We start from the raw sequence: 13072 nt of genomic DNA, 5'->3' as shown, positions 1-13072 counted from the left end.
GCTTTAAGAGGCTGAGGTAGGAGATCACTTGAGCCTAGGAGTTTAAGACCAGCCTGGGCAACATATCAAGACCCTGTCTCTACAAAAATAAAATTAGAAAATTAGCCAGGCAAGGTGGCACATGCCTTTTATCCCACCTACTTGGGAAGCTGAGGTGAGAGGATCACTTGTGCCCCGGGGTTTGAGACTGCACTGAGTTATAATTGTACCACTGCACTCCAGCCTGGGCAGCAAAGTAAGACCCTGTCTCTTAAAAAAATTATCTGGCAATTTGATTGGGGTTAAAATTAATTTGTTAATTTAAATACAGTTGAATTTTAGACTTCCCAATCATAAATTTAGTGTATCTTTACATTTATTCAAATTTTACTATACATCCCATAATATAATTTTAAAGTTCTATCAATGTGTTGAGCATGATTTGTTAACGTGATTCCTAGAGAATTTATAGTTTTCATTGCCACAGTAAATGCTACCTAATTTTCTATTATATTTTCTAATTGGAATGCAGGTACAGATGGAAGGAAAGCTGTTGACTTTTTCTGATATTCAAAAGTCTTGCTGACCTCTTATAGTTTTAACGGTTGTATTTATTCTGTAGGTTTTTCTATGTAGAGGATTATATTGTCTGTAAATAGTAATAGCTTAATCTCTTCTCTTCTAAACCTTATACTTCCCATGCCTTTTTCTGATCTTGCACTGTAGCCAGAGCCTTCTACAGGAATGGAAATGAATCTAGGATTCTCCTCCAAGTATATTTTCTGTAGGTTTTTGGAATATAGTTTTTATCACATTAAGCCTGTTCCTTATGTCCCTAGTTTTATAAATTTTTCTTAATCATAAGTCAGTATTGACCTTTAACAAATGTTTCTCTGCATCTAAAAGTTACTCACTTTCTTCCTCAAATCTACTAAATGATAAATTGTATTACTAGATTTTTCTGCTGTTGAACTTTCCTAACACTTCTAAAATAAACATTTTTATAACGTACTATTAGATTTCTTCTTCTTCTTCTTCTTCTTCTTTTTGAGATGGAGTCATCTTGCTCTGTCACCCATGCTGGAGTGCAGTGGCATGATCTCAGCTCACTGCAACCTCCTCTCCTGGGTTCAAATAATTCACCTGCCTCAGCCTCCTGAGTAGCTGAGATTACAGGTGCCCCCACCACCATGCTCGGATGATTTATGTATTTTTAGTAGAGACAGGGTTTTGCCATGTTGGCCAGGCTGGTCTTGAACTCATGACCTCAGGAGATCTACCTACCTCAGCCTCCCAAACTGTTGGGATTACAGGCGTGAGCCACTGCGCCTGGAAAGATTTCATTAGCTAATAATTTGCTTAGGATCTTAGCAAACTTTTCATACATAAAACTAATACGTAACTTTCTTTTCTTGGTACTGTCCTTGAGGCTAGGAAAGTTATACTAACCTCAGAGAATGAATTTAACATCTTTCCGTTTTTCTATTTTCTTTCACAGTTTTCTCTTTATAAACGTTTGATAAAACTCTTGCATAAAACCTTCTAGGTCAGAAGCTCCTGGGGAATGAGATCTTCAATCACCATTTTTATTTATTAAGAAATTTCTTAATTTCTTTGGTTATGAATGTTTTCCATTTTTCCTCATCAAAACTTGGCATTTTGTGGTTTGTCATAAATGTATCTGTTTCAATGAGGTTATTGAATATATTGGCGTATAATTCTGAGCTCAGGTAACCTCATTTATGCAATGAGTGCAGTTAGAATATTAGTTCATGAAGCTGCTTTTCAAACTTAAATGATGGAAAGTATGTGAAAAGTGCTTTGACAGTGCATATGTTTATTGCTATGGCCCGTAGCAGCTGCTCGGCAGTAACCCAGAGTTCTCGGCGTAGGGCCTGACCTCAGGTAGAGTCAAGGCAGTGAAATTATAATATCAGTTAGAGTGCTTAGCTGCAGGCAACAGAAAAGCCAACTCAACCTGGCTTACACAATAAAAAAAGTCGTCATTTTACATAACTGAAAGTCAGAGGTAGGACAAGCTCCAGGTTTGGTTCAGTCATGAGTTCAAAGCTCACGTCCAGAGTAGATTTTGTCCATTTTTCAGCTCTGCTGTCATCACAGTTTCATCCTCACGCTGGTTCCCAGTGTGGTAGGAAAATTTTGACCCATGGCCATGGGCGCTATAGGCTGTCTTGCCCCTTTCCGTTAGGAAAAAGAGAAAGGAATTTTCCCCTGAAACATGAAAGATGAGATCTCCTGTTTGCTCTGATAGAGCCAACGTGGGTCATGTGCCAACTTTGAACCCCAAAGAGTCAGTGAGTGTGAGGTATACATGATGATTCAGATAACAACAGCCTCATCTAGACCAGGAATTTAAGGGAGTGCTTGAATCAAATCAGGGTTCAGATGAGGAGGATAGAATGAACACATGGATAAATGGATGGATGGATGGATGGATGGATGGATGGATGGATGAACAGAGGGATGAGTAGATGGATGGATAGTGGATGGATGGATGGATGAATATTGGATTGGCAACCACTGGTGTCTGCCACTCACAAATTCCCAAGTACCACTATAATCACGAACCAAGAACTACTGAGAGTTCTGGGCATACCTATAGGTTCACTCTATCCTCAAAACTATTTGTTTAATATATATCTCTCCTAGTAGACATAAAACTGGTTTGTGTCCTCAGTGCTGAACTTGGGGCCTGACACCCAGTATGTGCTCAAAAAATATTTGTTGGATGAATGAATGAAGTAATGAATGAATGGTTTTTAATAATCCTCATAAGAACCCTGTGAGGTACGGCCCCTGTTATACAGATGAAGAAACCAAGGCCCAGGGAGATGACAGAGCCAGGATTTGAATCAAGATCTGCCACTCTGGGCACATTCTTGTTTGTAGGCAACAGAAACAAACATTGCTGAAACAAACAACTCCAAGGTGCTGTCTGGCAGGAGGCTGGGGTACGACAATGGTTTCTGCTGCTCTGCAGTAACCCAGAATTCTCAGTGTGCAATCTCATCTCAGAGCAGGTCAAACCAGTGAAATAATGTGCCCTGTGGTACACTCTGAGGTTCATCAGGGCTGGGTCCTCATCCCAGGCAGGAGGGTCTAGAGATGAAATAGGCAGGACTTAAGCGTCTCCGTAGCTTTAAACACTCCCTTCCTTTGGTAAATTTATTCTTTTCTAGTGGAAGCTCCACTGGGTCCTGCAGTTTATTCTAGACATGTTGTGGAGCAATTTACATCTATTCTCTCCATACTTACCCACCTATTTTTCTTTTCAACCAACATTGACTGCGATCTACATCCCATATGTTAGCTCTGTGCTCCAGACTGAGATACAATGTTGGCTGGACTTTCAACCAGAATACCCCTCTTTGAGCAGCTGTGGCCTGCCAGCCCCTCTGCAGGTGTTTTGCTTTATTTCTCACATCAGTCTTTCAAACATAATTTCATAAGTGAAGAAGGTGGATCTCCATGGGGAGGTGGCGACATGCACTACTCACTAAGCAGTCAGGCTTGTACCAGCCCGAAACCCAGGTCTCCGAATCCCAAGCCCCCGACCTTTTCCATGACATTGTGCAAAGTCAGTGGTCCCTGTGCATTTCCAGTTATTGCCCAGGGCCTCGTGAAGCACAACGCAGAGAGCCGAATCCAGAGCATCCACCTTGGGGGCAGACTGAATGCCTCGGCACAAGTAGCCCCAGGGATGGTGGGCTGGCTAATCGGCGGCACGAAACTGCAGCAGCAGCAAGAGAGCAGGTGAGACCCTGAGTTCCATCCCTGGCCCTGGGACTCATTATAGAGCTCTAGGTTGAAGGGTGGAGCTGATGTGGGGGGGGAGGTACAAGGTCTGTGAAAAGGGAAGGTAGGAAGATTGAAAGAAGAGAAGGAAGAAGGCCCATATGAGAAAGAGTGGAGACCCAGTTGTACAAATCAAAACGGTGTGGCACTGTCAGGGCCACTGTGGGGCGGCTCGCGGGGTTTCTGCACCTGGCTCTTGCCTTCAGAGCATCTGTAAAAGAATCACATTCCAAATACCATTGCCAGGCCCTCTTTACAGACAGGCCAGCCTTGTTTCCCAGCAGGAAGCCTGACCTGTTCTGAGGTCCCTCACCCTTGCGGGGCCTTTGCACTTTCTCTGTGCAGCATCAACATCACCAACATTCGGCTGGACTATGATGGGATCCAGATGTCTTTCCATAAGGAGTGGTTCTCAGCAAACATCTCATTTGAACTTGACCTTGAATTGAGACTGTGAGTCATACAGAAGCAGCATCTGAGAGGTGCTGGCCCTCCTTGCAGGGAACCTGGGAGCTGGGGGGGAAATTTGGCAGCATGAGAAATCTAGATCTTTCTGATCCCAACCTAAATTCAAATCCTGGCTTCCAAAGCCACTTGCTGTGTGACCTTGGGCAAGTCACTTCACCTCTCTGAGCCTTGGTTTCTTCACCTGAAATATGGATGACAATCATTTGTCAGTGGAGGGAAGTCATTTGCTCGTTCAAATCTATGAGAGTTCACTACACTGGGCTCTATTAAAGAAAGAAAGCGAGAACTGCTATAATCATCTCATCGCCCCTGCTCACTCTCCTCCTCTTCAAACTGTCCTTTGACATCCACTGCCCCCAAGAAAGGGAGGATGCAGCTAAATGGGAAAGATTTTTAAAGCAGAGATTAACTCTCAATGTTTAAATTTCCAAAGGCCTATTTAAGAGATTTTCAAAGTCACTCTGGCTACAGCCGTTTTATCTTTCATCACTGACTTCAGGATTTAACGGTGCCTAGTTTGTTGAAAGGACTCAGGGTGCCAGGGAAAGCCCTGACAGTGGACAATGCCTGTCTTTGCCAACATGGAGATTTCGACTTTTTCTCTACCTTCTCCCCTTGCCCTTCCTCCTCCCTTTTTTTCCTCTACAGGCCCTTTGATGACAACATCATAAAGGTGTGTGCACACATGAGCATCGTTGTGGAGTTCTGGCTGGAGAAAGACGAGTTTGGCCGGAGGGATCTCGTGATAGGCAAATGCCATGCAGAGCCCAGCAGTGTCCACGTGTCCGTCCTCACCGAGTAAGGCCCCGGCTGCCCCTCCCCAGAGCTGGGCCTCCTCCTTGACCAGCCCTAGCTTCAGCGTCACTTCCCCACCATCTCCTAGATGAGTCCAAAACAGATCTCATCCTTCCCCCAGGATCTGTTCCTCCTTCTCTGTCCCCATCTGTGACGGCCCTGCCACCTTCCCAGAAGCCAGATTCTTCTTCCTCCCCACTCCTCAGGCCCATCGTCACCAGTTCCCATCAATGACTTCCCAGCAGCCCTCAGCTTCTCTCTTTCATCTCCATCCCTACAGCCACGGCTCCAGCTCCTACTCCACTACCTGGAGCACTGCAGGAGCCTCCTCCTGTCTTTTTCTGGCTCAGATCTCCCCTCCTGCACTCCATTCTCCACCCTGCGGCAGAAATAAACAAATTTCTAACACAGAAATCTGGCCATGCCCAAGCCCCTGCTCCAAAGCCTCCAGTGGTTCCCAGTGCCCTCTGGATAAAGAGCAACTCCCAAATTTCACTCAAGGCCCTGCTTGTCCTCTCCCCTGCCAACTCTGCAGCCTTTCGCCCTCCACCACACACCATACATTTTCACACCACCGTGCCTTTGCACACGCTGATCCTCTTGCCTGGAATGCCCTTCCCATCTTCTCTGAAGCTCCTCCTTATCCCTCATTCATTCATATATTTCCCAAAAACCTACTGTAGGCCGGCACCATGCCTGATGCTAGGGATAGAAAGGTGAACAAGACACAATATGCAGCTTTAATAAAGCTCCATAGACTGGCTGACCAAGTCCTTCAATTTCAACTGACTGTAATTTCCTTGAAGGCAAGATTTGTGCCTGATTCATCTCTGTAATTCCAGAATGCCGGAAGCAATGAAGACCTCAGTGGATGTCTATTCATTTGTTCATCACATATTCACTGAGTACCTAGATCGTACCAGACGCTCATGGGGGAAAAGTGTAGGGAAAGACTGTGGAACCTGGTGCCCTATCGCCATGGTTCTAGTATAACCAGCACTTACCAGCTGTGTGACCTTGGGCAAGGTCCAAGCTGCCCCTTTGTGTATCACTGACAATGATACTTCTGGCATAGGGTTGAGTGATGATTAAAAGGCTGTGGAAGGTGTGCTGACCATATCCTTCCTGGCCTTCATATTGCCTGCATTGTTCTGTTCTGGTCTGTACATCTACCTTTCTTTCTAGGGCTATCCCACCAAAGATGAAACATTTTCTCCACGACTTCATAGAGAACCTGGAAAAAGTTCTCCCACAACTGGTAGAGAGTCAGGTAAGTTAAGGAAAAACTTGGCATCTTGAGCATACTCAAGTCTGAGGGTTAGGGCATATCCACTGGCAATTTAGAGAAGGATTTTCAACATTGAGTTTAAGAGTTTGAAAAATCTCAATTCAAAGTTTGTTTGGCTGGCTAGCCATGTGCAGAAAGCAGAATCTGGACCTCTTTCTGACACCTTACACTAAAATTAACTCCAGATGGATTAAAGACTTAAACATAAGACCTGACACCATAAAAACCCTAGAAGAAAACCTGGGCAAAACCATTCAGGACATAGGCATAGGCAAGGACTTCATGACTAAAACACCAGAAGCATTGGCAACAAAAGCCAAAATAGACAAATGAGTTCTAACTAGACTCCAGAGCTTCTGCACAAGAAGCAATCATTGGAGTGAATAAATATGTAAATATTCAGTTTGGCCATGAGTCTTACCAGCCTATCCTTGAGCGTGAGACTTCGCCTCCCTGAGCCTCAGTGTTCCCACCTTTAGCATGGGGACCACCACAGTCCTTATCTTATACGGTGAGGATTTGGGGGGCAGAGTATGGAAGTGTCGTGCATGACATTGAGCATGTAATCAGTACTCACTACAAGGGAGTCGCTCTGGCCACGCTCCCTATTGGAAAAATCCCATGGAGTTGAAGCTTCCAGCCACAGGCACTTCAGTGTTCCTTTTCCAGTTCCGGGTCTGATCCTTCTGTCTGTGCTGATGGTTCAGGTATGTCCTCTGATCCAGGAAATCCTCGAGCAGCTGGATGTGAAACTGTTGAAAAGCCTCATGGATGAGTGTCTGGTGCATCCAGTGAGAACTCCTTAGGACTGGCGAGTGGCTGAAAGAGGTACCCCCGGCCCTGGAGCCCCCAGGGAGGCCTACTAAGGGGCGTGTCTGCATATGCTGTGAGAACACTTTACAGGTGACCATACAATGGCCACACAGTCCCCCAAGAAATCTAGGACAGCAGAAGGCTCCCCTACCAAGCAGGCTGTGCCCTGCCAAGTCACTGAAGTCTTCAGATTATCAGAGATTCTAGCTTCTCCCAAGATCTCCACCCAATCCAGTAGGGAGCACTGGCCCCACCCCAAACCTGAGACCACCTCTACTGCAGTTACAGATAAACAGTTACGGTCCCTGCCCATATAGAGTTCATAGACTAGTGATATGAAGACACTGAGAAGCAAATAAATTCAGCATGATTTGGGGAGGGTTTTCACATGAATGCTTCTGGCACCTGCCCTTGGTCACCATGAATGGATGGATAAGGGTTTCCCTTCAGTGCAGGAGTTGGGAGGTGGGCACACTGGTGACAGATGCTACCTCTTCTCTTTACAGAACAGGAGGCTACTCATGAACCAACCCACCGTGAATCCAGCCAACCCTCAGCACGCCAGGCTGGAGAGTCCCCCAGCTGAATACTGCTGGTCAGGAGAGTCCACATCTTGGGACCCCAAGTCTCCCTTAGAGTGGGGCTTCTGCTACCCTAAAGCCTTTACCCCAGGCCCTGTGGACATCCCATTCTTTCCCACAATAAACTCTAGCTCTGAAGGGTGCAGAGGTCCCTCCTGCCTGGGCCCTGAGTCTTAGGTCTAGAAGTCAGATTTGATGAAGTATTCTCCTGAGAGCAAATATCCCTACAGTTGCTCATCAGCCCAGAAATATCAGGGAAAAAGAACAAAACACTCTTGGCCTCTATTTTGCAGCCAGAAGCCCATCTATGGCTTTGCTCTCGATGCAGGGAGGGGCCTGTTGAGATTTCTCATTCTCTCATTTATCCATTCCACATTTACTGAGCACCTAAGATGTGTCAAGATTATTGCTGGGCTCCAAGGGGTTGTAGAGAAAGGGTGGGAGAGTGGAAAAGCAAAAACGTGGGCACCAAACACATCTGAGCTCACCTTCGATTCAGCCCAACCAGCAGTTCCATGAGGGTGTCAGTGCCACGCAGCACGGCGACCCATGAATCCCAGCCCCAGCATACATCGGGCACAGAGTGTGCGCTTAGTAAATATTTGTGGCCCAGTGAGTGGATGAAGTCTAGTCTTAGGATTCACTAGCTGTGTTTGGGATGAAGCATGTTGCCTTTCGGTCTTCACCATTTGCAAAATGGGAATAGAAACGCTGTGAGATGTGGAGCAACAGGAGCCCTTCCACAATGCTGGTGGGAGATTAATTCTACCATCAGTTTAAAAAGCATCTCCTAAAGTTAAACATAGGCTTGCTTCACAGCTCAGCAATTCCACTACCTACTGTATTCTCAGCAGGTTAGGGTTTTAGATTGCTGTGTGTTCTAAATTATATTTATGCCCTTATAAGGCTGTGCAACATGCTTCCTTGTGTAAGAAATCTTTAAACCACATGTGCTGGCAGGAACTGCTGATATTTACTTCCAAATTTTGATCTGGTTGCATGAGGTATTTCAACAGTGACCTTCAAAAGAATCAATTTTTAAGACTGTCTTTGAGATGCTTACTTGTATTATAAGTCATCACTGGCTTATACCTTATTACGATAATTTTGAAACAGTTACCTTATTTCATCCAATAAGAAAGCATGTCTTTTGATACCTAAGATTTTTGGACTTAATTTTAGAACATAAATCTCCGTAAAGTACAACATATTGTATTTTTAAAAAATTCCCCGTCATTGGAACTGACATACCATAGTTGTATCAAGATATAAAGTTGAATGATGTAGGTAATTATGACATAAAAGTTATTTTCATCTGAAGTATCCACATAATTGAAGCAAATGTGATTTCTCCTTGTGGGAATTATCTCAATTTTCCACTTAAGTTGGCTAGTGTAAAGGTAAAGAATATTAACATTTTATGTCCTCACGCAATTAATACTTAAGCACAAATAATATAGTAGTGTTGATTTTCCATGGCCTTCTGTTGCATTGAAATTTATGCTACTTAAATGGTTAAATAAAAATGTTGGCCGGGTGTGGTGGCTCATGCCTGTAATCCAAGCACCTTGGAGGCCAAGGCGGGCGGATCACCTGAAGTTGGGAGTTCAAGACCAGCCTGACCAACATGGTGAAACCCCGTCTTTAAAATAAATAAATAAATAAATAAATAAATAAATAAATAAATAAATAAAAGTGTTGAAACCTTTTGCTTGTTGACATTCAGAATGCATCTTAAACTACTTCATTATGAAAGTTGAGAACATTTCACCACAATTTGTTCTCTTACACATTTTGTGTAATAAAAAATAGGTAAAAATATGTTTTTAAAAAAAACAATAATACATGCACGTGTGGAGCAAAAGGCAAGGAAGCTCATAGCAGCAATGTTCATCAGAACCCCAAACTCAACATTCCCCCAGTGCCCATCAAAGAATGAAAAATAGAATGGGAAGGTATCTTGTGGAATGGGCACCCACCGGAATCTCCACAGTGATGGAAATGACCTACAATTATACACAGCCAAATGGATGAATCTCATAAACACAATGTTCCATGAAAGAAGAGGGGCACGTGTTGCATCTCCCATTTATGTGAGTTCAAAATAGCAAAACTAACCCGTGCCGCTAGAGATAAGATAGTGGTTATCTTGGGGCAAGGGTTAGATGCTAAGAGGGCATTGAAGGAGGCTTCTGGAGAGCTCATAGCGTTCTGTGTCCTGATCTGGGTTCTGGTTATGGGAAGGGATGTTTGGTTTCTAAAGCTCACTGAGATATTTACATATGTGCATTTTTCTTATGTGTAATGTATTTTAACAATTTTGACAATAAAAACATTGGCTGGTTGTGATATTTCACGCCTGTAATCCCAACACTTTGAGAGGCTGAGGCTGGAGGACTGCTTGAGGCCAGGAGTTCTAGATCAGCTGAGACAACACATCAAGACCCCATGTTTACAAAAAGCTTGAAAAATTAGCTAGAGGTAGTGGCACACATCTGCATTCCCAGCTACTTGGGAGGCTGAGGGAGGAAGACTGCTTGAGCCTAGGAGTTCAAGGTTATACTGAGCCATGATTGTAACACGGCACTCCAGCCTGAGTGATAGAGCCAGACCCTGTCTCTCCAGAAAGTACATGTATGTATTTACAATGTAGTATGCTTAAAAGGAATAAAGCCATGAAAAACCATTTGCAATATATTTCACATGGGATGGGTTTATGAGAAATGCTTATTAAATGTAATTTAATCCAGCCAGGCACAGTGGCTCACACCTGTAATCTCAGCACATTGGGAGGCCAAGGCAGGTGGACCATTTGAGCTCAGGAGTTTGAGACCAGACTGGCCAAGATGGTGAAACCCTGTCTCTACTAAAAATACAAAAATCAGCCAGGCATGGTGGCAGGTGCCTGTAATTCCAGCTACTCGGAAAGCTGAGGCAGGAGAATCGCTTGAACCTGGGAGGCAGAGGTTCAATGAGCCAAGATGGTTCCACCACATTCCACTCTGGGCAACAGAGTGAAACTCTGTCTAAAAAAAATAAAAATAAAAATAAAATGTCATTTAATCCATTGTTAACTATTTGACTGTTGACTATTCAATTACTAAATATGGATTCCCACTCTCCTCCAACCAAGAATTGAGAAAGCATCCTGAGAAATCAAGGGGAAATAACACACATGTATTAATCACAGTCACACACACATTAAGCACTTGGTATACACAGAGCTTCTTGGTGCTCGGAGCTTACATTCAGCATCTTATCAATGTCTCCCAGCAACCCCACCAGACACAAAATTTCAGCCCACTTTATACATGAACCCTGAGGCTCGGAGAAATAAAGTCACTTGTCCGAGGTCACACAGCATGGAAACGGCCACACTGACTGCACTCAGGCAGCCAGCTCTAGGGCTCACACACTCAACCACTGTGAATCCTCCCTCCCGGTCTTCCCTCCGTTCCTTCCAACACCCTCCACAACACACACACTCACACACACACACACACGCGCGCACGCACACACACACACACACACACACACACACACACGGGGGAACTGATGAAATATGAGACAAGCTCAAATAAGGAAATGTCAACAGGTCAGAGATGAGAATAGGGCAGGAGAATCTCACGTCTCCATCTTTCAATTCAAGCTCCCTAATCCGAAATGCTTCACCGGGGATTTGCAACCCTAAACGCTAGCATTCCTCTTGCCAGCCTGGAGCTTGTGGGGTTTTTCCTGCTCATGATTCAAAGAGCAAACACAGGAGGGCCAGGCCTGGTCCCCAACAAGGCTGCCTGGTTCATGGGTGAAGGCGGCTTTTGTCTGCCTTCCTCCTGACCGCTCCTGCGCTGGCGCAGGACTTCCCATAGGGACCTCCTTGGGTTTCTGGCATTCTGATTTCATTTTAAGGTTCACGGAACATGGACTTCTTACATTTCCTTCCGGAAGGGCTTGTTGGACAATGGACTTCTATTAGGATACTGGGGTCCACACTAGGGGATGGTTTAAGGCCCAAATTCAGCCCCAAATGTTCAGAACCTCAGTCCAGGCTCTGCCCTTCTGTGCCTTCTAACTTCTGTGCCCTCCCACTACTAGGCACTGACTCTGAGCCACATTGGGCTGGGAGCTACATGTGTTCCCCCAAATTGCAGCCCTCCCACAGCCCGAGGAGGTGGATGTCATTAGCTCTGTGACATAAGCAAGGAAACTGAGGCTCAAAGAGGGGATGCAGCAAATCAGTCCTGGAGATCTGTCATACACATCATGCTTAGAGTTAACAGTGCTGTATTGTACACTTAAAACTTTGTTAAGGCCAGGCATGGTGGCTCATGCCTGTAATCCCAGCACTTTGGGGAGGTTGAGGTGGGCAGATCACCTGAGGTCAGGAGTTTGAGACCAGTCTGATCAACACAGTGAAACCCCGTCTCTACTAAAAATATTAATACAAAAATTAGTTGGGCATGGTGGCACACACCTATAATCCCAGCTACCCGGGAGGTTGAGGCATGAGAATCACTTGAACCTGGGAGGCAGAAGCTGCACTGAGCCGAGATCATGCCACTGCATTCCAGCCTGGGAGACAGAGCAAGACTCTTGGAAGGAAGGAAGGAAGGAAGGAAGGAAGGAAGGAAGGAAGGAAGGAAGGAAGGAAAGGGGAGAAAGAAAGAAAGAAGGAGAGAAAGGGAAAGAAATACTTTAAAAAAAAAAAAAACTCTGTGGATCTCATGTGAAGTGTTCTTACTACAACAAAAACTTTTTAAGGCTGTGCACGGTGGCTCACACCTATAATTCCAGCACTTTGGGAGGCCAAGACAGGTAGATCACTCCAGCCCAGGAGTTCAGGCCAGCCTATGCAGCATGGCAAATCCTGCCTCTACAGAAAACATGAAAATTAGTTGGGTGTGGTTTTGCACAGCTATAGTCCCTTCTACCCAAAAGGCTGAAGCGAAAGGATCACCTGAGCTCAGGAGATTGGGGCCGTAGTGAACTGTGATGGCGCCACCACACTCCAGCCTGGGCGACAGAGTGAGACTGTGTCAAAAGAAAAAAAAAAAGAGTTGGGGGGAAGCAGTCTGCCAACAGGAGGGCTCCAGGGAAGTGAGCAGGTGCTTGCAGAACTGAAAACTGTATTTCAAACTTGCATGTGAAGTAAGCACTGAAGCCCAGATGACAGTCTGACGTCACCTCTTCCCAGTTGAGGTGACCCCAGGCAGGCCACTGCCCTCCCTGAGCCTCAGTTTCCCCACAGGCTTGTTACAAGTGGCATCAAGCTTTACTGTCTCACGAAAGGTTGTTTATCATTAGTAGTTTTCGTTTTTTTTTTTTTTTTTTT

The 13072-nt window shown here is 44.9% G+C and overlaps 1 protein-coding gene across 1 annotated transcript in view; it reads left to right on the top strand.

The window, feature by feature from the left end:
• The window catches only part of BPIFA3 (BPI fold containing family A member 3), a 10646-nt gene extending 2979 nt beyond the window's left edge, over positions 1–7667 (top strand). The window contains exons 2-7 of the mRNA XM_037733274.1: positions 3603–3753; positions 4141–4248; positions 4912–5061; positions 6244–6328; positions 7054–7123; positions 7666–7667. Coding sequence (XP_037589202.1) covers positions 3603–3753; positions 4141–4248; positions 4912–5061; positions 6244–6328; positions 7054–7123; positions 7666–7667 — 566 coding nt within the window. The remainder of the gene's footprint in view (positions 1–3602; positions 3754–4140; positions 4249–4911; positions 5062–6243; positions 6329–7053; positions 7124–7665) is intronic.
• The last annotated feature ends 5405 nt before the right edge of the window (positions 7668–13072 follow it).

This window comes from Cebus imitator, unplaced genomic scaffold (assembly GCF_001604975.1).
Source record: "Cebus imitator isolate Cc_AM_T3 unplaced genomic scaffold, Cebus_imitator-1.0 Scaffold18, whole genome shotgun sequence".
Taxonomy (NCBI): Eukaryota; Metazoa; Chordata; class Mammalia; order Primates; family Cebidae; genus Cebus; species Cebus imitator.
The sequence above is the reverse complement of the archived record's forward strand: the minus strand, read 5'-3'. Positions and strand labels throughout refer to the sequence as shown.